Here is a 25455-nt window from a genome sequence, read left to right as displayed (position 1 = left end):
CCAGTGGCGCACAAATTAATTCACCTTGAAGTAACGTTGGAAAAAAATAATCAACTTGATTGCACTATGCAATATTCAAGATTACAAAGAGGTTTTAGGACTGTCTGAGTTGAGTTTTATAGTCTGATTTTAAAGCTATGCCTCTACATGGTTAATAAGGCGATGAAGAGAGGCCGGTGTTTGATCAGGGAATCAATTTCTTCAGCACTACAGTTAAAATAATCTTATCTGACTTCGACTGTAAACCTGCAAGAGCTTCACTGTGAGAATCCTGATGCTCTTCTGGATTAATAACATGAATTATGCAATGAAAACCACAAAACAACCTAGTAAAAACGAATTGAACTTTGGCCAAGCTTGGCAATCTGTTTAAACCGTCTACATCTCATTTAATCATGAATAATGGTCGAAAAGAACCATTTCAAGATTATATTTTTTCCATTTCACTTTGGTATCATGCAATGTAGTCTGAGCAGACATCTTCAAAAACTTTAGGAAGTCTGAATAAAACTGTACCTGATTACTCACTTGACTTTACAGTGAACTTGTAGAGCTATTTACTGTAACTCTAAACAATATTGTTGTTTGTTTGTGCGTGGGTATACTGGAAATAAAGTAATACCTCATTATTCATCAGGATCAAAGTACCTTGATCTGAAAATGTTATCTACACTGAAAACATGAAACCAGTGTTGTAGCTCATAAATCTTGAAAACATCCCAGTATAAAATGGCACAGACTAGAAGCAAACATATTGATTCAAATCAGTTTCATCTAACCTTAAGTGGCCTTAAAACCCATGAATGACACATACTGTATATTAGATGGCCAGATATTAGGGTTGCCTTTCCGTCAAACTGTATAAATATCTAGAGTACATGCTGATGATAAACTCACGTGGAAGGCTCATCGACAGTCTATGCTCCAGGTTACAACAGAGAATATATTTTTAACGAACATTTAGGGCTTTTGGATTTAACCACAACATCAGTACTAGAGAGCCTTATTAAGAATGGCATTACAGTCTGGTTTGGTAATTTGTCAGTACAAACTAAATTTAAGACTTTTTATTTGGTTAAAACTGCTATGAAGATCATTGGTGTTAAAAACTACCAGTTGACTACCAATCTTTCCAGTTGACTTATGAATAGTGTCTACTTAAGCAGGCACACAATAAAGCAAATGAGTCTACTCATGTTCTCCGCAATGAATTCAGATACTTCCATGAGGGAGAATATTCAGGGTCCTCGGCTGCAGACTTAGTATAAGCACTCGTTTCTGCTTATGTGTAGTGTTGTGTTATATGTGGTGTTTTGGTTATGGGGGTGGGGATGATGTACTGTACTGAGATGTTTTTTGCAACACAAGGGTCTAAGAACAATTCTACAGCGATATGACAAATAAAGTATAATCAAAATAATCAAGTCTCAAGGTAGACAGAGTACCCCTAAACCAGTGCATTTTGGTTATTTATTTAGCTAATCCTCTAAGTGCATAGGGGTGGTGGGGGGAATGCTTGTTGTTATTAGTGAATAGCTACTTTATCTGAACCAACACACTAGTTCCAGTCAGTGTAATTGACTGCCATTTCTAAAAGTCAATTTAATTGCTTTTTCTTTATTGTGTTAATAGTCTTGACAGCGGTAAAAGGAGATGCCCCTCCCCATGAGAGGGACCAGAGACTACTGATGATTAATTTGCCTTCCCGCCATAATTAAATGCACCGTGGCTGATAAACTTGCAGATGACTAATGACAAATGTTAAAGTAGGTCAAAACTATTATTTTAACAACCAGACACCAAAAAACTGAAAGATAAAAAACAGCATTAATCAGTCTCACAAGACAACATCAGGCTTGAGTTTCTATGTGGTAGGGGAGATGTATGCAGTATCTGACTCTAATCATGGTTTCTTGCCTGGAAAGCTAGTTTAAGCCCATCAACCTTAAGGATTCATGACAGGGAGAGAATGTAGAAAGATGCTTTAATTTTTCTTGGACCAATAAAGAAAAATATGCAATCAAGTTCCCATCATGGTCTGACTCTTATACAGTGATAGTGGCATCATGTACAAAATAATAATAATAGTTTATAATATTCTCTTATTAAGAAAAAAACAGTTGCTTTCTGAAATCGACTACCACAATAAGGAAAACAGCTGCTGTGTGATCTCGTTGTCAGAGCTGTAAGGAGTATAATAAGGAGTAACATAGAATAAGGAAATTGTACATTATTAGTGGTCAACTGAAATTTTTCTATCCCTATACATTATTGCATACATAAAGGCATAAATAAGGAACTGCACACTTGCAAACAACGTGCCAAACATTTTACACAGACAAACTTTTACAATCTCTAGCAAAATGTTTACCCACATATTAAGTTCAAAGAATTAGAATAAAGAGAAAAGGAAATCAAACTTTGCATTTGATAAGTTCATTAATGGCAAGCTGTAGCTGATTGCTCCGTCCGAATATCCACACTACCCTATGTGCTTAAATTATGCTTGTTTAGCTAAGCCAGTGTGGATTATTTCTGCGATTGTTGTTATTTCGTTATATATTCACGTAACAGGTCAAAACCCACGTCCCCAGAAGAAATATGTCTGAAATCTATTCATACTACTTACAGGCATACCTAAAGAACACACTGTTTTACCGACCGAGAAGTGTGTCCTTCATCAAATACAGTACCAATGTGAAAGTATATAGTTTCGGACACAGGGGATGTGTTTTGACTAGACCATAGTCCGGGATCTCGTTTACTGATGGCAAGCTGTAAGGAGGGCTGTGCATACATTAAGCATTGATGTTCCCATCAGTTTCTAAAAAGACAGGAGAAGCTCAGTGAAGACCGAAGGAAGAGGCGGGGAGTCTGCTGAGTTCCTGCCTGCAAAACTCCTCTCCTGCCACCTCACACAATTCTTTTTCAAATTGATAAGAGAAAGCATTTCATTTCATATCAAACAAGAGTGCTCTTTTCCTGATAGAGAATTAAAAACTAAGCGATAGCAAGGGAAAAAAGAGGAATTGCCATCTCTGCATTCCATTAGCAAGTGTAATTTAGACATTTCCTATTTTGAGATTTGGATAGAGAGCAGAAGAGGCCATATCTTGGATGGCAGAGGGGCTCAGTGCTAGTCTGATGCTATCAGACTCTATTATGAGAGCTTGCAGTCTGACACTGGGTTCAATGGTCTCCTCACACCCCCTGCATTCATCAGCGGGACAGAGAGCAGGTTCCTCTGGAGAAAGCAGAAAATGAATCTCACTGGAGAGGCCATTGGTGCATCACCTCTGACCGGCAGTAATATCACTGGCTCATGCCGATGAGCAGAGGACAGTGAAAGGTAGCGCAGACCCCAGGGCTTATGAAGAAGGCTAGCTACAGGTTATGAGTTACAAATTAATCTCAAAAGCATCCAAATGGTGTTTACTGACTGGACATAGCACTTGAGGAGAACTGAGAAGAGATTAAAAGGGATAGTTTACTATTTCCTCACTAAACCCATCTGACTTTCTTTCTAAAGTTAAAATGGTAAAATGTTAGCCTATTTATAGCAATTTCACTGCAACTTCTGTCCATGCAATGAAAGTGTATGGTGACCGAGTCACTTATTATCTGCCTTTGTGTGCCACAGAATAAAGAATGTCATATGTGCTTGGAACGACAATAAAAATGAAAGCAGAATTTTCATTTTTGGGCCAACTAGCCATTTAAGATGTGGGCTATCTACTACAATCCAGTGTTGATATTCAAGTGGTATTCCATTACCATCTAATGGAGTTAAACACAAAGATCAAGAAGGTCATTAAATGACAGGCTTAAAATACTGAACTGGTGTCTCAAATGACAAAAATGATAACTCAAAGCAACCCCTGATCAAGCACAGAGTTTACAAGAGGTTTTTCTCCTTCCCTACAGGCGTCCAATATGATCCAGTGGGTGTTTTCATCATGCAACCTGAACGGAGATACCAGCATACCAAAAAGGACACCTCCAGTAATTTAATCTAGGCTTACAGTACATACATACTTGCACAAGCAGACACCTTGTACCTCATTTTCAATAACTCAGAATTTAAATTTCACATAAATGAATTTAAATTTCACATAAACTACAACACACAGAGTATCACCTAGATATCTCAGAGACTGTGTCTGTTCCTCGAACAACCCTCACTAAATCATTTAGAAAAAATATGATTAAGGTCAAACTTGAACAAAACAAACAAATTAAAAATATACGTCATATATAAATAGGGCTACTAAACATTAGACCTCTTTCTACCAAAACACTATTGTTTTCATTGTTAATGAAATGATTACAGATCATAGATTGGATGCACTCTGTTTGAATGAAACCTGGCTTAAACCGGGTGAATATAATAGTTTAAATGAATCTACTCCCCCAGGTTATTGTTATAAACTGGAGCCACGTCTGAAGGGTCGAGGTGGTGTTGCTACAATTTACAGTGAAGTTTTTGGTGTTACTCAGAGGACAGGATATAAATGTAAGTATTTTGAACTAATAATGCTTAATGTGACACCGTCAAATATAAATAAAAAAAATCTCTGTCGTCTTTTGTCCTTGCTACAATGTATAGATCACCTGGGCCTTATTCTGATTTCCTTGGTGAATTTGCAAATTTTTTATCAGATCTGATGGACTACGATCTTGAAATGGAATGCTTAGACTAACTATTGCCAACAAAAGCCTTCATCAGCCAATTAACAAGGACAATTGCACCTATGTGAACTTCTGCAGTTGATCTAGGATGGACTTCAAAGACATTGGTCATTAATCTTACAGTTCAAACAAAATCGATGTTTAAACACTGACCCTTACGACTTAGTTTAATAATTTTAAACCGTGACTTTAACTATACATAAGTAATATTTACATTATATTCATGATGTTAGCCAGAGGGGAACTGGCCCCCACAGTGAGTCTGGTTTCTCCCAAGGTTAGTTTTCTCCATTAATCAACATCTTATGGAGTTTTGTGTTCCTTGCCACAGTCGCTTTCAGCTTGCTCACTGGGGTTATAAATAAAATTGTCATTTAATTACTTATTTTTAAACTTTCATCGACATTATAGACATTAAAGTTTTATCGTCTGTTAATGCCTGATCCTCTGTAAAGCTGCTTTTGTGAAAGGCACTATACAAATAAAATTGACTTTACATTCATGCTCAATCAAAACTGTCATGTTGGCATTGTTTTTCCCATTCTTAGTACGAATTTCAATCTAACTAATAAAAACATGTCAACAAGATCTGGGCAATTTATTGAATATTTAAAATATATTTGCCAGGTTTTTGCTAGCGATATATACATTTTATATGCTTTTTATTTGGCCATTAAGTTTCCTTTAACAGGTCATTTTGCAATTCATCCTTGTCTTGTGACTCAGGAGTATGGAGCATTAGTAAAACTGAAATGAATTCAAGCTATTTAATTTGATTCATATCTTTGAATCAATTAATAAATGATTCAATGATTCATTTGCAATACCACTTAAAATTGTACGTTAACATTACATTATTGGTTTGAGTATTTCTGTAACTGATGATCTCCTGGGATTTTCATGCACAACAGTCTCTAGAGTGTAGAGAGAAAAGTCCAAGCTGACTGGAAGGTGAGAGTAACCCAAGTAAACATGTGTTACAACAGTGCCCCTCCGGGCACCACTACTGTCAGCTAAGAACAGGAAACTAAGGCAGCCTCAGTTTATGTTTCATGGTTGAAAGAAGTTGAACCAGACGTGGTCTTCTGCTTTTGTATCCCATCTGCCTCAAGGTTCAAAATGTTGTGCATTTTGAGATGCTATTCTGATCACTACAATTGTACAGAAGGGTTATCGGAGTTATCGTAGCCTTTCTGTCAGCTCGAACCAGTCTGGCCATTCTCTGTTGACCTCTCTCATCCACAGAACTGCCGCTCACTGGTTGTTCTTTGTTTTTTGCACCATTCTCTATACACTCTAGAGACTGTTGCATGTGTAAATCCCAGGAGATCAGCAGTTACAGAAATACTGTATCTAGCACCAATGATCATGCCTCTATCTAAATCACGGAGATCACATTTTTATCACATTCTGATGGTTGATGTGAACATTAACTGAAGCTCCTGATCCATATCTGAATGGTTTTATAAATTATTCTGATGTCCCACAATTGGCTGATTAGATAATTAGATAATTGCTTGAATAAAATGCTCATGAAAATCAGTCTTCCTTATGTGAATTTAGCGAAAAACATGCCTTAATAGATATTAACTACATTTTAACTGTATTTTTATACTTGAATGAAACATTTAGCATCTAATTGGCTACAATGACGGTTTGATTGAAATGATGGTTCCTCTGAAATCAGTAATTTCAGAGAAAATTTATAAATACATAAGAATATCATCAGAAGACTAAAAAATCCTGGGAATTTATTTATCTATTTCATAGTCTTAATATCAACTAAATATTTTCTCTCATCTGGGAATTATTTCTATCATTTAGAATAATTGTAATATTGCCAACAAAAAAAGAGAGAGAATAGATCTTCCACAGTCCAATATTTCCTGACAGAAAATAGCTGATTTCATCTTAAAATCATTATGAATAACCAACTGCAGGGTTATCACAAAAGAAACCCCTGAGAAAATTTTTCTTCTGTGCAATTTCACTGAGAATTCCTCTTTCCCTGTGGGCAGATTACAGTCCATCCACACCACAATGAGCATTGAACGCATAGATGCTCATCTCTCAGAACATCTCAATGCGATACATTTCTATATCCAGAGGGCCTCCGCACTGAACAGCTCATCTAAAAATGTCATCTAGGGGAAGCGTATGGCCCTAGTAATTACGAGGCCTGTGTGGGCCTGTGACATCTTTACTCCATATGCCATGTGCACATCTTTGATGTCACTGGTAAGATTCTGTCAGTGCCAAGTAATTGCATTGTCTGCAATGCAAAATTATGAACTTTTACTGAACAAAGCAGCTGACAAATTTCCAGTTCTCTAAATACAGTGGCCCAAAAAAATTATACTTAAAATTTTTTAAAAACAAAAACGTAAAAATGTCTGAATGTCATTGTTTGAAATTTTATATACAATCCAAAGTGCCATTTATTTTAAAGGGAGCACAAACAAACCTTTCATGCAAAACATTTTATAAAAAGATGTTTGTTAGGCTTCAAAAAATTAGTTCTGAGAAAAGCTCTAGTGTCATTTGTTTGCAGATGTCACAGTTTCTAATGCAATACAATTCATACATTTCATAAATACAAGTGTGTCAACTTAAGTGTTACAACAATTAACTATTGTAATGGTGAAGGACACCAAACTTTATAGAAACTCTTCAAGGCTAAGGAAGGACGTTGTCTTGGAGGAAATTAAGGCAATCTCCTCCCCTGGCATGCATGCAAATACACAAATAAGCTTCAACATGCATATCCGATTTAATCAGCCAGGCACCTAATTACTGTTCAGATTAAACTGCCATTAGATATTAAGTCACCAGTGACAGTGTTAATAAGATTGAACATTGTGATGCAAACTTTAGATCACTGTTCCCACACAGTCATATGGTATTTATTTCTAATAAACCTGTACATTAGAATAACAAGAGCTCAAGATGAATAACCATCAAATGCACCTTGCCAATACGTGATGAGCCTGAGCACAACTGATCTCATGCATTTCAGTTTATAACACAAGGTGGCTTACATTTTGATGTGATTTGGCAAATCTAAGATAACTAAAAGAACAGTTTGAACCAGAAAAAAATAGTCATATTCGAAATGCCTGTAGGTCTAATGATGCTGGAAGGTTTCCTTTTCTCAGTAATACTATTTGCAGCTGTTGTTTGAGACGTTTATGAGGCGAGCCCAGCTGGAGCAAACAGATGCTCCAATAGTTCCTGGTTTCAGCGAAATTGATGTCGGAGGTCACATTGATGATCTACTGTAAATCTGTTCAAATTGTTCGCTGGATGAAAAAGAGGAAACACATTTTACCTTCTTTCCATCCACTGCATGAAAGATTTTTAAAGTGTCAGCAGGAAAGGAACCACTCAAATCCTGAAGGGAGGAGGTTGGCTCATCAACATGGAAAAACACTGTCAAAGTGTCTGTTTGCATAATTAATGCATTATGCAGCCTAAAATATGAAGGTATGATTGCTCTACATTAAAGTTATGGGTAACAGACATTTTTTGAAAATGGAATGTTACAGTTGAAGTCAGAAGTTTACATACACTTTGGTTGAAGTCATAAAAACTCATTATTTAACCACTTCACAGATTTCAAATTAGTAAACTCTAGTTTGGCAAGTCGTTAGTGCATGGTGAGTAATTTTTCCAACAATTGTTTACAGACAGATTGTTTCACTTTTAATTGACTATATCACAATTCCAGTGTGTCAGAAGTTTACATACACCAAGTTAACTATGCCTTTAAGCAACTTGTAAAATTCCAGAAAATTATGTCAAGCCTTTAGAAAAATTGCCAATTAGCTTCTGATAGGTGTACTGAATTGGAGGTGTAGCCGTGGATGCATTTTAAGGCTCACCTTCAAACTCAGTGCCTCTTTGCTTAGCCAAGACCACAGAAAAAAAAATTGTGGACATCCACAAATCTGGGTCATCCTTGGGAGCAATTTCCAAAAGCCTGAAGGTACCACATTCATCTGTACAAACAATATTATGCAAGTATATACAATGCAGCCATCATACCGCTCAGGAAGGAGATGCATTCTGCCTCCAAGTGATGAATGAATTTGGTGTAAAAAAAAATGCAAATCAATCCCAGAACAACAGAAAAGGACCTTGTGAAGATGCTGGAGGAAACAGGTAGAAAAGTTTCAATATTCACAGTAAATATTGAATAGTGTCATATTTCGACATAACCTGAAAGGCTGCCCAGCAAGGAAGAAGCCACTGCTCCAAAACTGCCATAAAAAGCCAAACTACAGTTGCAAGTGCACATAGGGACAAAGATCTTACTTTTGGAGAAATCTCCTCTAGTCTGATTAAACAAAAATCGAACCGTTTAACCATAATGACCATCATTATGTTTGGAGGAAAAAGGGTGAGGCTTGCAAGCCGAAGAACACCACCCCAACCGTGAAGCAGGGGTGTGGCAGTGTCATATTGTGGGGGTGCTTTGCTGCAGGAGGGACTGGTGGACTTCACAAAATAGATTGTATCATGAGGAAGGACAATTATACATAATTATATATATATATATATATATATAAACTTTTGACCCACTGTGAATGTGATGAAAGGAATAAAAGCCATTTCACATTCTTAAAATAAAGTAGTGACCCTAGCTGACCCAAGACAGTGAATGATTTCTAAGATTACATGTAAAGAATTGTGAAAAACTGAGTATAAATGTATTTTAGATTGGTTTTTTTTTTTTTTTTAAGTAATTCGGTAATTATCAATGTGCGTAAAGTCGGTAAACTAAGAAGCAAATTTATTATAGTCTCTTCAATGCAACACACAGCCAAAAGTTAATGATCTACTTTTCGGAAGTTTAACCTAAAACTTGTTAATCGTATTTTCATAATTAATAAAACTAAGGACAAAATGTTCTCATTACAGATCTGAATCACTCTTTAAATAAGCAGTGCTGAAAAAAAATTCAGCTTTAATCAGTCATCACAGATCAATTATGTCAGATTTCACTAAATTGAATGGCTGGCAATATTGAGTATTTTCTGTGAAACAATGGCCTGAATGCTAAAAAAAAGCATTAAAACAAATCTTTCATCAAAAAAATTAGGAAGTGGTAAATTGAAAAAGTGTAGTGACAAAGTTATAGTTTTAGTTCTTTTGTTACAAAATATTACACTAATGAAAAGAGCATTGAACATTTGCTGTTTTTGAATTGAAAATGATGAAAAAAAAAGAATGTACTATTTCAAATTCAAGTAAAGGTTTTGAATTCATTACACTGAACATTTAAATTCAGGCTATGGTTCCTCAAATGTGGTTTTTAGACAATTCTGCATTCATTTAAATGAACAAATACAAATAAAAAGAAACACTTTTTAAACTACTTTAAACTGCTTGCAGTTTGACATAACTGTCATGCTTATTACAATATAATTAGTTATGCGATATAAGAAAAACAAACACAGAATGCAAAAATTCTCCCAGCAGCCATTACTATTTCAGTCTGGTTGCTAGGCTAAGAAACGGCTCAATTAAGCATGATAACCATCATTCACACGTTGAAGAGCTTAAGTCACAATGCTGAGAGGCACATTAGCATGATCCACATACAAGCAGCGGCTGCATTCACTCTCCACCTTGTTTTTTGAAGCAGGGCCTGGGGTCAGGCAGAATGGCCGGTCTTGCTTTGATAAGAACATAAGCGTTGGGCTGCGACTCTGATGAGCACAGGTCTGATGAAGCACCACATATTCCTGGAGGGCCTCAGCATGGTGCAGGTCTCTGAAGTCCAGCTTCATCTGAATAATGTCAGATAAGCAGCTGGTACTCACCAGAATGCAACTGTTGCATTGGTTCCTTGAACAGCCTACACAATCTGTTGCCCTCTCATTCACCTCCATTCTATAGCTTGCATTGTGCAAGAGGAAAACAAAGTCAATGATCCTATGAGGGGAAAATAGCAATATTTTAATTAGATAAGATGGTATAAAGAGGCAGGAAATAATTAGGGATAGGGCATGGAATCTGCACATGATGAAGGCAGGATTCAGAATCAAAGATATTATTCTCACATTTTTTTTTTTTTTTTTTAACAATTGTCAGTTATGTGAACAGATGTTTTCACGTAAAATTTCACACAAAAAAAAAAAAGGATTCATGACAGGTGCATACACACATTAATTTGTTCTTACCCTTGTAAGATGATATATGAAGCATGAAACAGATACTTCTATATGAGGGAGCGCATGCCCAAAGTTATTAATTAGCAAAATATGCTGCCAAAACACCTCCATATAAGAGCATTAAGCACAACCACTCCTGCAAAGACATTCGTCTCTCTCTACACACGTATCCTTGCAATCTCTAAAGATGCACTCTCACCCAAGAGATTTTAGAGTAAAGAGCTCCATTCTCAAAACCAATTGAAACACAATCAACACCTTACATATAGTCCTAGACAACACATGATCGATTGGATTTTTATACAGAAACTAATCCCAGATTAAGCTATAATGCATAATTTGTGTTGCCCTGAAATAAGTATGATTTATTGTAGGGTCAATTAGCTATTCTAATGATAATATTTATTAAATGCATAGCAACTTAAAGGAATGGTTTACCTAAAATTGAGTGAAAAAACTTTGACCCGCTATGGCGGAAGTCAAGATTTATAGACCTATCGTATTGCTTCAGAAGATTTGGAATGTGCCACTCGAGTCGTATGGACTATTTTTATACTACATTTGTCCTTTTCGGAACTTGAAAGTTTTAATCCTCATTAGCTTGCATTCTATGGGAAAGAAAGCTCAGACACTCTTAAAAAAAAAAAAAATTCTTGAGTTTCACAGAAGAAAGCTGCAATACGGTTTGGAACAGCATGAGGGTGAGTAAATTGGAAATTATCATTTTTGGGTTAACTATCCCTTTAAAACATTCCATGTTTTAAGGCCATCAGGAATCTGTTATTTGCGTGTGCGTACATGTGGTTTAAATTGTATCCTCAATTTAGATCAAGTGTAAGTGCATACGTCCTGATGAATAATGATTTCTGCGTGAAAACATTTGCGCACACGTTTAACACACAAATACACAGGGTTGGTGTATGAGACGCAATGTTTCTTGAGCATGTGCACTTCTGCTGGGACACAAGTTTAATTTCTGATGTTTTCATTTACCTGCCTCGTGTTGTGCTTTGTATTTGAGATCCAACCATTCGGAGCATCATAGTTTAGAGAACTAGTTGCAAAGTGCCCTGAGTAATGATGGGCAAATGTAATCCATCCTCCATCTTTTAACTCTGCGGTTGGTTTCTCTCTCTCGTGCGACGACAAGACCTGACTCTCAAATTACTGCCGCCATCACACTCCGACCGTCAGTGGAGATCTTGAGGTCCACATAGCCAAGAACTAGACCGTTCTGTTGCTGTAGAGTAGCATCTGTGGAACTGCCGGAGGATGGCTTTACAGTAAATGAAAAATAACCACAGGCAATGGAAGGCATCACTGTCCAGGTGCTCTCACTGCAGTATCTGGTGTACACCTGCCCACCCTCTCCATCTTCAGGTGGAACGGCTGTGCAATAACTGACACTGCTTGAGCCGGAGGGGGATTTATGAGGTCTCTGTTTAACCCGCAGGCGATGATTAAAATGTTCATTAACACTGTTCATTAACAGGTGATTGGGTACGTCATCCCCCTTGCCGGAGACCACCTGGCCCCACCTACGCGGCCTCGTCTCCTCTCTGCAGTGAACAGACCCCCTCTGTTTAATAAAGACCAAGCTCTCTCACACACGGCAGGGATCTGCATTAGTCAAAGTAAACACAATAACCCACATTACCCACACACAGCTGCACACTCATACACACCTCTCGACCGAAGCGGAGGAGCAAACAACTAAGCGACTTGACTTCCAGAGCCAGACGGGGATGGGTAAATACAATCCACCATGTAATGAATTTGAAACATGAAATTATTAACGGTTTTCTGACGGAGCTAGTGAATAATGGCCTTCATTGACTCATTAACTGTGGCTGTCATCGGAGAGGCGAAAGCCAGGCACGTTTATTCATTTTTAAATATCACCCTGATCCATTTCCTGAACGAAGATTAATTTAGCCTGTCTGATGCTCAAACAAATGGATGCATTACAAGTTAAGGATGGCTGATGAGACAATGAATCCATCACAAGTTGAACAGTGCAGAAACTTTGTAGCATGACAGACATGGCTTAGAGAGGCTGTGCATTAATAGCCCTACAAATACAGTGGCCCCTTCAAGTGTTAGTTCACGAAAAAATGTAAATGCTCTCATTATTTACTCACCCTCATGCCATCCCAGATATGTATGACTTCCTTTCATCTGCTGATCTCAAATGACAATTTTTTCTGTAGGTCCATACAATGCAAGTGAATGGGTGACATATCCCTTTGTCCACTTTAAATGTTCTAAAACAATTGGCATCTTCAAACAAATGATGCTAGAGCTTTCCCTAGAACTAACTTAACTTTGTCAGATTTTTTCAAACTTGATTGTTGAAGTCAGTTCCCCTCAAGTTAACGCAAGTATCTAGCAGAGTAAACACAGGTGTAGTTAAACACAATAATAATTGACATGATTCATAAAGTTTGGCAACCAGAAAGTGTCACAATACTTCAGTCATAATTTTGAACATTTTAAATCAAATGTTGTCAAAATTTATTTAGCTTAAAAAGAGTGTTTGAGCTATATTTATTTAAAATAAAAGCCACTTGGTTTGAAAAATTGTTATACATATAATGCAAAGAAATTCTTGCATTTTTACATTTGGCTTAAATACCCAAATACATTTGGGGGAGAAAAAAATAAATAAAGAGGTACAGCGAGATATATTAAGTAAATTCTCAGTACACCCCACACAGAAACAGATTTATAAAAGGCTGCAGAACTATCATCCATCCTCTGAGGCAAATATACTGTAGGGTTCTCTCAGTTCGGGTTATCCCTTAACTGATGACTCTCCCTCTGACCTAAATATCCAAAGAAAGGAAGAGAGAAAGAAAAACGACAACTCCAGCTGTTCCTGCTCTCCTTGAGCCTCGGCAAGTGGCGAGACACTTACCCTCCCTCATGTGCATGATTTCCAGCATATTTCCAATGCCTAATGAAAGGATATTGGATATGGGAATGAAGGCGGTTCTTCAATTTCCCATTTTGGCAAAGAGAAACATTTATCTAATTGCATACTCTAATCCAACACTTGCAAAAACACGATAGCAGTTCAACTTTGGGGAGACACAAGGAATTTTCAATATGCATCGTGATCTTTGATGCGTGGGTTTGCATGAGATCACATCAGGAGCACACTATCGTTAAAGAAAAGCTTTAAAAAAAAAAGAGCTTGTATCATGTGCACAGTCTGACAAGACACGAGAAATACAATGTGCAACACAAGTCTATCAATTTGATGTGTCCCAGCCATGCTTTTCAGTTGCTGTTAAACATCAAAGTCAGAGTACAGTATAGCACATCATTAGCCCAGAAGACATGAAGGAGAGAGGAATCATTTAGACTCAGATGTGGTGGCCTCCATTTTTCCATTTTTATATATATATATATATATATACACAATGAAAGAGAGAGAAAAGCAATGAGAAGGCAAATGGAGAAATTTGCATCAATAGTGCTGCTCTGTGTAAGAGCCGCCTGCCATATCCAAGAGGGAGTCATAATAGATCCTACATACACAGCATGATGGGCTGCATAAAACTCTTTATTAGGCATCTTTTTGGGGTTTCAATGTGGATCTGTCTCCTGTGGGACCACACTTTTACGAACGGATCTGACTGATGCTGTAATCGTGGGACACAGGGAGGGATGTGACTGCTGATCTGAAGAGAAGCTCATGTTTGTCAAATCCATTAACGAGATGGAAAGTGCAATCGTAAAGCATCACAACCAATTTTTAGCTGGGAGTGCATCACCTAGTTAGCCAGATCTATATCAGAGGGTTGAGAAGCAAACAACCCACATAGGAATTTTGATAAACGCTTTGCATTTCAGTTGCCACAACATACTTTTTGTTTGCATATAAGAGCCGTGCATCCACATTGAACTTGCAAAGGAGAATCTTACAATGCTCTTCTCAAAATGTAGATATCATTTAAATTCTCCCCATATCACAGGAAAACTGTGTGAAATTATAGACACAGGCTGTTCAAACATATGACGCATCCCACAGAGGGATGTCATGTCATTCATCACACACATGCTAATAATCAGCAGAAGGAAGGAACAAATGCAATGCGATATTTCAATAAAGTTTTTTTTTTTATTAGCAGACATGTTTTGTTTTTGTTTTTTTTGCTTTCTTTCAAACCCTCTACGGGTTAGAAATGCATCCATGAATCACTGCGCAGTTCAGCTTCTAGGACTTGATGTTAATATCCCTAATAATCAGCACTTCCTTGTTTTAAATGGGGAGAGGGGTAAAAACATCAGGGTCTTCAGGTGGGCACTTGATAGGTCCACGGTCTTCAGGTTTCATTGATAGGTCCACGACACCTCCAGAGGGCTCAACGGCAACACCTGGCGTCCCATATGGCCCTTCTGCTTTTACTCCTCTTTATTGTTCTTTGCAGCCCAGTTGGTGTCCATACTCTTTATCCAGATCCACCTGTTGCTTCGCTCTGCTGCCTCCGACAGTGATTTGATGGCTTTCCTGAAGGCCTGTCCCCGAACTACCACCCCCTTCAGGAGCCTAGCTATAGATGTGGCCACAAATCCTCTACATCCAACTTCTATCGGAAGTACCTGTGTACGCCAGCCTTGTTGTTTTGCCTCAAGAGCTATATCAGTGTACTTCAACTTTTTCCGTTCATACGCTTCTCCCACTGCAGCCTCCCATGGTACAGTTAGTTCCACGATGAACAGGGACTTCTGTGAAGTTGAACACAATACAAGATCCGGCCTGAGCTTGGTGTTTAAAATCTCAGGTGGAAACTTGAGTTGCTGATCTAGATCTACTTGCATTTTCCAGTCCCGTGCGGTATCCAAGAGGGTGCTATCCACTCTTGCAGCTGGTTTCACTGGGCCCTTCCCTGCTCTCACAAAGGGGATAGTGGATGAGTGTCCAGATGTTGGGTGAGGGAGGGCATTGATGGAAGATCGCCTGCCTTCCAGAATGAATGCCAGTTGGCGTAGGACTTGGTTATGCCTCCAGGTGTAACGTCCTTGGGACAGACTGATTTTGCAGCCAGTGAGGATGTGCCTGAGAGTTGCTGGGGTTTGGCAGAGAGGGCAGGCTGGATCATCTCCAAACCAATGGATAAGATTCTTGGGTGTCGGTAGAACATCGTAGTTGGTCCTGATGATGAAGCTGATTTGGCTTCCTTCCATCTCCCACAGATCTTTCCAAGTGAGCTTATGGTGCTCCAGGTTTTCCCAGTTAGTCCACTGGCCCTGCTTGGCTTGTGACACTGCCTTTGCGCATCTCTCTGCTTCCTGTTGGTGCCGGACCTCCGCAACTACCATCTTTCTCCTCTCTGCAGGTGTTGCCTTGTGCCATGCAGGTCGACTTGTCCCTAGTCCAAGCCCACCTCTTCCTTGTTGCACCTGTCCTACTATGTCTCCATTTCTGAGTGCGGATTGTGCTTGCTTTACAGCATCAGCTGGGGTCCACTTCCTCCCAGTTGCCAGTCTGGGAGGAGCTTTTCGTATGGCTGCATCTTGAGACTCTGCCAGGGTCATGCTCAGCCTCACTTTGGTGCATTTATATTCTTCGGTGAGGCTAGAAATAGGCAATTCCAGTGCACCATGTCTGTACAAACCGATGTAAATGTGGCATCATGGGAGTCCCATCCACTTCTTGACATATGCACTGACTGTCCTCTCCAGCTTCTCAACTTTTGAAATGGGAAACTTATACACTGTTAAAGGCAACATTAGGCGAGGGAGCAACCCGTGCAGACACAACAGCTTCAGCTTGCCCGGAAGTGAAGTCTTATCAATACTGACAAGGCCTTTGATGGTTTCTTCCCTCAATTGATCACACTGCTCTGCATCTTTGTGACTTGTGTTATACCACCGTCCTAGGCTCTTGACAGGAAGCTCTGATATCAATGGAATGGGTGTTTCATGGATGTTGAACCTTTGGTCGGTATGCTTTCCTTTGAAGATGGGTATGCTCCTAGATTTACTGGGTTTCACCTTCATTCTTGCCCATGTAATGTTGGAGTGAAGCTTCACTAACAGACGTTTGGTACGGGCAATGGTTGAAGTCAAGGTGGTCATGTCGTTCATAGGCTCGAATCAGAGGTAGCCGCTGTCCAGCCTGCTGACACTCCCCTCCGACTACCCATTTAGATGCCCTGATGTTCACCTCAATTGCCATGGTGAAGGCTAGGGGGGATATGGTGCACCCTGCCATGATACCCACTTCCAATGATTGCCATGATGTTGTATATTCTGCAGTTGTTATGCAGAATTGCAAATCTTTGAAATAGTTCCTGACCAGATTTGTGATGGTTTCAGTTACATGAAATTTGAAGGCTGATTGATGGCTGTGTGGTCCCATGGGGTTTATACTTACAGACTATTGTTTGTACAGATGAACGTGGTAACTTCAGGCATTTGGAAATTGCTCCCAAGGATGAACCAGACTTGCGGATGTCCACAATTGTTTTCTGAGGTCTTGGCTGATTTATTTTTCCATATCAAACAAAGAGGTACTGAGTTGGAAATTAGGCCTTAAAATACATCCTCAGGTACACCTCCAATTTAGTTCACCTCCTATCAGAAGCTAAATGGCTAATTGTCTAAAGTCTAGACATAATTTTCTGGAATTTTCAAAGCAGCTTAAAGGCACAGTTAACTTGTTGTATGTAAACTTCTGACCCACTGGAATTGTGATATAGTCAATTAAAAGTGAAACAATCTGCCTGTAAACAATTGTTGGAAGGATTACTCATGTCATGCACAAAGTAGTTGTCCTAAATGACTTGCCAAACTATAGTTTGCCAATCTGAAATCTGTGGAGTGGTTAAAAAATAATTTATAATGACTTCAGCCTAAATGTATATAAACTTCTGACTTCAACTGTAACTACCTTTTTTTTTTACACAAAATATTATTAACAGTCTTTTTCTCTGCAAAACCTTTCAGGTTAATACTGTCTGGCTTTGATAAATAGGTTTTATCTATGCACCATTTGAACCACAGTCATCTCGTAGTTCAGAAGTCTTAAACTTATAAAATGTAATAGACATTAAATTTTAAGTTACTACAGGAAAAAAATAAAATCTACATGATCAGCTGCACAGGTAGCTGTCTAAACCTGCAGGGTATTATTGCATGTCACACATCCACCAGTGCCTTCAGTCATCCAGCTACAGGGACATCAGCCAAGAGCCAAACACAAAACATTTCTAAACTTTCCCACCGTTAACATTTAAGCATTTGGAAGACATTTTTATCCAGTGCATTCAAGCTATATACAGTATTTTGTCTGATATTTACTAGGATTCAAATAAAGGGTACAAATTTTCTCTTCATGGAATTATTGCCAGTGACTTACTAGGAATAATTGCCAAGGCCAAGGCTTATGTCATTTAGATCAGTGGTTCTCAACCAGGGGGTCGGGACCCACTAGGGGGGCTCAGCAACTTCCAAGGGGGCCTCAAGTTGACAAAAATTTATTTAAAAGAAAAAATATTAAAATAATTCTAATTAATTCAAATGTTACAAAATAATTTATGGTGTATTCCTTCTAACTATAAACAGACTCTTTCTGAAATTCTAGACTGAAAAAATATTCATGATTAATTAATTTAATCAGACATGTCTAGTTTCGAGAGGGGGCCTTCAAATATTGTCTTGGACAGTGAGGGGCCTTGGAGTCAAAGAGGTTGAGAACCACTGATTTAGATGATAATACAGTATGTTCATAAATAACATCTCTGCTATTTAGCAATAAGTTGTAAATAAAAGCAGTCTATCAAAATACAAATGTATGACACTCTTAGATCTTTTTAGAATGATTGTGGAGAGGAGGACAATATCACTAGAATTGTTAACAAGGAATAATTGACGACAGACCGTTGAATTATTGAAATATAATGCACACCTGAGGTGGTAATGTGGTCATGACACGCAGGATCTTGGTGTTGCTAGCGCCATGGTCAGTTGAAATACAAGAATTCCCATTCCCACCAAATGCAACATAGGTTCAAGATTCAAGTAAATGCTACCACCCCTGGAGTCGCGAGTTCGAATCCAGGGTGTGCTGAGTGACTCCAGCCAGGTCTCCTAAGAAACCAAACTGGCTCGGTTGCTTGGGTGGGTAGAGTCACGTTGGGTTAACCTCCTTGTGGTCGCTATAATGTGGTTCTCGCTCTCGGTGGGGCACGTGGTGAGTTGTGTGTGGATGCCGCAGAGAATAGATAAGCCTCCACACGCGCCATATTTCCGTGGTAACACGCGCAACAAGCCATGTGATAAGCTGTACGGATTGACATTCTCAGATGTGGAGGCAACTGAGATTTGTCCTCCAACACCCTGATTGAGTCACTATGCCACCACGAGGACTTCGAGTGCTTTGGGAATTGGGCATTCCAAATTGGGGAGAAAAGGGGAGAACAAAAAACTGGGTAACATTTTATCAGAACTCCAACCATCCAACAGCACAAGAACAATGGCTTACCATCATTGCCTTGGCTGCCTTCTCGTTTCAGCATTTGGACAGCACCAACATACTTCTTCAGCTGGACCTTCAGAACTTCATTCTCTCTGCAAAACAGACCAAAAATGTAATGCTTAAATTTAGATAATCAAAAATGTTAAACAAAAAATACCAAGGTAAAAACATCTGCACTGTGGTTGATTAGTTTTAATACAGAACTATTTGAGATGTGATCAAATTGAGTATGTTTTTTTTATTCTTCAAATAGGTCATACAAAACTATTTCTAATTACAAAATAACAGAACGCATCTAAATTCCAGAAGCATCTGGAATTTAGTGCACTAATGCACAGATCTTTTTATTCTATGAAAGAAATAAAGTAGAGATCCTTAAGCAGGCATAAGGAGAATCAAAAACTATCCTGACTTTCAAAGTCCAGTATGATAGGCAGGCCATGGTGAGCCTCCCAGAGCAAGCCCCCCACTGAATTCAATTCCAGGAACTGTTTTACACTGCAAGTTTAATAAGGTATCTTCAAGGGAACGAGAGGTATGTGTGGCTGGATACTGCTGGTTTGGGAAAATCAATCAGAATCAATCCAGGTTGTGTTATGGCAAAAAACATCCTTTCCTATTCCTCCAGGATGCTTTTTATAACTGGCCTATCACTGGCCAGTTCATACCCTTCAATAGACAAAGAGAATAAAGAAGATTCAAAGGTGTCTGGCAGACTCTCAAAGGAGGGTACTCGGTCGTTATTCGCACAGGTGAGCTTTGCAAGATTCTGGAGCGATTTAATTAAAGTGACAGCTTCTCCGTGGGGAGGACTCAGCAAATCAGGTGTGCCACATTGATCTTTTCCATTGCTCCTGCAGAGCGCACCTCAGTGTTCACACATGCCACTATATTAATATTAGACAAGCAACATCCAGCACAAGAGAAAGAGTGCTGGGGTCCCTCTGAAGACTTATGGGTCACGTAGTGATGTAAATGGCTGTGACTTAAATGGGTCTACCTAATGAGAGTCACCTTGGATGGACACTATAATTAATGTGCATGTATAAATCATATATCCACAACACACAAAAGGTCACTGTCCTTAAAGGGATAGTTCACCCAAAAATTCTCATATTTTAAATCACACTCATACAATCCCAGATGTGCAAGACTTTCTTCTGCTGAACACAAACAAAGATTTTTAGAAGAATATCTCAGCTCTGTTTTTCTATTCAATTCAATTGCATTGTATGGACCTACAGAGCTGAGATATTCTTCTAAAAATCTTCATAAGTGTTCTGCAGAAGAAAGTCATACATAATAAAGATGGCATGAGGATGAGTAAATTATGAGAATATTTTCATTTTTGGGTGAACTATCACTTTAGCATTGTGCATAACACAATTAGTCCATCATTTAAACCCTTCAAAGGGATAATTCATGCAAAAATAAATTAAACACATTTTCTGATTTTTTACATTGACATGTCATTCAAAACCTATATCCTGGAACAACAGTTCACATGGAATGTCATACTCCAAAAACAAACACATTCTTTTTTTTTTTTATACAATTAGCCTGTACTTGGAGTAGGACACAAGTTGTATGGACTACGTTTATGATACTTTAATAGTGTTTATTTGAAGCTTGACAGAAAAAAAGTTCACTATGAGCTATCATTAAATGGAAATGAGCTGCGTGAAGATTTTCAAAATCCTCCTTATTCCACATAAAAAAATAACAGTATATGAGTTGTGGGTGAACTATTCTTTGAACTGAACACCCTAGTGATCTATTCTGTACACTGACAAATAAGTTTGAGTACATATGGAAGTATATATTTTTTACTTTGTTGCTTCAGGTTTGCTGATGTCACATGCACATCAACCATGCTATTTCAAATTGTTTTCATTTTCAAAAACACAACCATGAATCACAACCATGTGCTATATGCGTTCACCCATATACAGTATGACAGATATTGTCTTTAAAAGGCACTCTTCTTCAATGGCTTCCCTAAATGCAAATCCATTAGTGAAATTGGATCATAGAAAAAGCATTAAAAGAATGAGCTACTAAGGAACTAATACTAGAGAAACAACACAACCTCCCCGTGACCTCCAAAGGATGACAGGACTAAAGATAGAGTGACACTAACCTAACCACAGGAGAGGAGTTCAAATGTAGTGCGTCCTCACTATACTAGGGATGCACCAATCTGATACCTGGATCGGTATCAGCTCCAATACTAAATCTTTTAGACGGATCGGTATCGGTCCGATGAGCCCGATCTAAATTTGATACTGCGAGTTAGTCATGTTCGTTACTGTCAAGATCCAAAAAAAACATAAAAACACCATTAAAGCAGTTTAAACAGTTTAAAAGAAGCCCAATTCTATCAAAAAAAATTTTTTGACATGCAACACTGGTGCACACAGAACTCTGCAAGAAATTTCACTGATATCCTTAGTTTACTATGTTTATTAAATAACTTGGTTATTTAATTATACTTTCAGCTGCCAATAACATGAATACCAAATATTAGTACCCTCAGATCTAATGTAAAAGGGGTTGCGTCATGTATTTTTTCTTTTCTTCCTTGAGGTTCAATTACACTGTTAGAAATGTTTTTTTGCTAGTCATAATATGGTATTAAGTGTGCTTTTTTTTTTTTAAGTGTACTACTGCTTTAAGACACGCCCACTGTCATGATTGGCTAACATCATTGTATATGATATGCCCCCTGCCATTACAAGCCTGTAACTGTTTTTTCCAAGAAAGAATGAATGAAAACATGCAAGTGATTATCAAAATCACTTAAAAGCACTCAGTCCAGGCAATCATACACAGATACAGTATATGTCCCAATTTATGTTAAGTGCACAATCAAATTACAACAGTTCTTCAACTGAAATAACAATAGAAAACTGAACAAAATTGCCACATTGTTTCTCCCCAAACCTTATCAGACATACAAGATTGGTGATAAAATAAAGCTCTTAAACAGCGAAAGAAATGTAGTCAAGATTAACACAAGCTGTGAATGTGAAGGGTTGTGTATCTAGCTGTAGGGACAGTGTTATAAGGGATGGTTGGCCTGGGGATTTCATCTGATCTCACGGCTTCATTCCGCATCCCATGATCTCCCTCTAATGATTTGCAGGTCAACCGGGGACGGGGTCTCCCTCAATACATTTTCTGTTTAAATACGGGGCAGTAGGTGTCCCGATGCATTCATGTCGGCCAAAGTAACAGGGCGTCATGGCTAATACGAGACAGATGAGAAAGAAGACAGCCTTACTTTAAGGCTGCTCTTTTACCCTATCATTGAATTATGTATTTCTTTGGCGAGTAACTGTATAAACTCAATCCGCTTCACGTTGGAGACATGATCATGGTTTATTTTGTGATATAGCTGACTTCACAATTCCTTATGTATCAAACAAACACAGGCAGATTAAACATTAGATGCACTTGTTACTCACCAGCATTACGGTCCAATTTTATTTCCACAGCAACATCTTTCAAAACAAGTTTCTTGGCAAAGCCTGAATCCTTGGTTCTTAAAATTTTTTATCCATGAATCCAAAAATATAAACCCACATTGACGCATTCATGAGCATTGTTTGAATTAGCCACTCACTCCTAACATTGGAATCCTTCAAAAGACTATGCAGGGATGCAGTTTTTTCACAACCAGGAAAAAAAATGTCTGGAGACCTTCCTTGACATCTTAATATTTTTGTTTGTTAAAAGCAAACTGCAGTAACAACAGTACCACTTTTAGTGTTTAAGTACCCAGGCCACTCGCTCTCTCGCTCACTCGCTCTCTCTTTCTGTCAATTCACTGTGACGATTATGTATGTTGGGCAGGGATATTCAAATGGCACTGCATTGTGACCACCATGATCACAAAGTAGCTGATTTCAAAACGAGTCATTTTTGCAGAGGAAACAATCAATGCTCTTTATAGACTGGAGAGAAAGTTTTCAGTTCTGAAAATAACAGTATATTTTTATAGTATAATGGAACATTTTATTCCCCATGACATGTCCTAATGACTACTTTAAAATACATTCTGCATATTTTGCCCTGAAAATCAACACAAAAAATATTGAAAAGTTTAGCAGAATCCATGATTATGCTTGACAGGGTTTGATAAGACAAGCAGTCTAGACGCCCTTCCCAAATCCCATTTCCATCTCCCTAAGGCTACAGGTAAATAAAATGTCAAACACAGATCATAAAAGGACAAGCATCATGTAAATTCTCCTGGTACCTTAAGTACAACAGAAGGTGAACATTACTGTGCCACCACTGAACAGACTAGAGGTCAAATACATTTTAATATTAATCAGAACAGCCCGGTCTCTAGGTTACCTTTTTCAAGCACGTATTTGAAATGACTTTTAAATGAGGCCAGCTCGGTGTCAGTTAGCCTAAACGGGCTGATGAAGAGTAAGTGGAGGGATACACCATCCAGGCATGGTGCAGATGTCAACAGCATGATACCGAGTGTGGTTTTCTCCCCCATAATCCTCTCTTTGACACAGCGTCATCCTGACAAGCCTGCCTCCTGTTCTCAGCTGCTGTCCTCCTACTGAGCTAAATTAATTTGTTCATTCACTCCCCACATTATCCCCCTGAGGAACCACTACATTATAGCTGATGAAATGCTCACAAAAACAAGATGTCTCTCCAAATAATCCACCACCACTTCAGGAAGACAAAAACAATGCCAGCAATGGAGTGTTCAGTAAAGCAGTGTGTCAGTCAGATGAATAATGCTAGTGGTTCTCAATTGGTTTTGTTTCAGGACAAAGATTTTAAATTGGATATCAAGTGCCAACCCGAAACAGTACCAAAATTGTTAAGCATATCATACAAAAATGTCATTAAAAAACAATTATATTATTATGAACGGCATTGTTCCTACAATACAATTATTAACGTGACATAGGCTGAATAAGAAACCAATTGACAAACATTTGAACAATTTGTTTTTTAAACTGTAGAATTCTCTTGAATTTGGATGGTTTGATGTTCACAGTACAAAACACATTGTGGAATACACAATTATGTTTATTCTTGCTGCATGTGACCACATATTTAAATATAGTCTGGGTCATATTTTTATAGCTTTTTTACCTTACATAGTCTTATGATTTTTGAGGATGAGGGGATGTCACAACCTGGTAACAACTTATTTAGCTAGTTTCTAACAAGTGATGACTTAACAAAATAATGCAAAAAATATGGAAGCTGGACGCACATCTTTTGATGCCAAAAACAAAAGATCAAAAAGAAAAGCATCTTCTTCTCCATTTTAAAAGTTAATAAGCCTATTTATTTGGCCACCCTAGCATTGCTTTGTTACATCTGTCATGCTAGTGAATTAGTTCATCCTAAACCATCCTCTCTGTTTTATATGTGGCATTGGAAATGAATTGGTTTGTTTGGATTAAGTAAAATAAGCCTTGAACTTGGTTATATAAATTAGTTTGTATATTAAATTTTTAGCTGTATTTAGAATATTTGTTCAAGTGGGAGAGCTTTATGTTGACAGAAGAGCGAGAGTGTGAGTGTTTGGCCCCTAGCTGTATGGATCCCACTTCTTAAATACTGCCCATTGAGCCAGGCTGAATCAATGCAGCTAAGCCCATGAGCACGGCTCACAGGTGCTGCCACCGAGCGCACAGCCATACAGAGCATTTTCAAACCTTATTTTTAGTCTCTATCGACTGGGACCAATTACTTTTGAGTCAAACCGACTGGACCCTCAAATGTTCAGTTTGCAAGACTCCGAGACAGGAAGCAAGAGGAAAAACTTAGTTAGAAAATCATGCCTTACTGAAGAAGTGGTGATCAATGAGAGATAGCATATTCTATGTAACTCATAAATAAAGCTAACTGATATTTGAAATGCTTTATGGTTTGTAATGACTTTATTGTTGATAAAAATAAGTGAACTTTATTCACTCTTTGGTTAGTCTCAACCTCAGAAGGCCTACACAAAGACTGTAAGGTGAACAGAGCACACCAGTTACTTTTTTCCCCAATTAAATTCTTCTTAGACATTTCAGAAAATTCTGAGTTATAAGTCTTTTACTAAAGCAACAA

The 25455-nt window shown here is 38.2% G+C and overlaps 1 protein-coding gene across 3 annotated transcripts in view; it reads right to left on the bottom strand.

The window, feature by feature from the left end:
• The window catches only part of LOC127633859 (sorting nexin-29-like), a 133071-nt gene that overhangs the window by 78779 nt on the left and 28837 nt on the right, over nucleotides 1–25455 (bottom strand). For all 3 annotated transcript variants that reach the window (XM_052113212.1, XM_052113214.1, XM_052113213.1), the window contains one exon: nucleotides 19360–19445. In XM_052113212.1, the coding sequence (XP_051969172.1) occupies nucleotides 19360–19445 (86 nt within the window). The remainder of the gene's footprint in view (nucleotides 1–19359; nucleotides 19446–25455) is intronic.

The sequence above is a fragment of the Xyrauchen texanus genome, chromosome 40, assembly GCF_025860055.1.
Source record: "Xyrauchen texanus isolate HMW12.3.18 chromosome 40, RBS_HiC_50CHRs, whole genome shotgun sequence".
Taxonomy (NCBI): Eukaryota; Metazoa; Chordata; class Actinopteri; order Cypriniformes; family Catostomidae; genus Xyrauchen; species Xyrauchen texanus.
The sequence above is the reverse complement of the archived record's forward strand: the minus strand, read 5'-3'. Positions and strand labels throughout refer to the sequence as shown.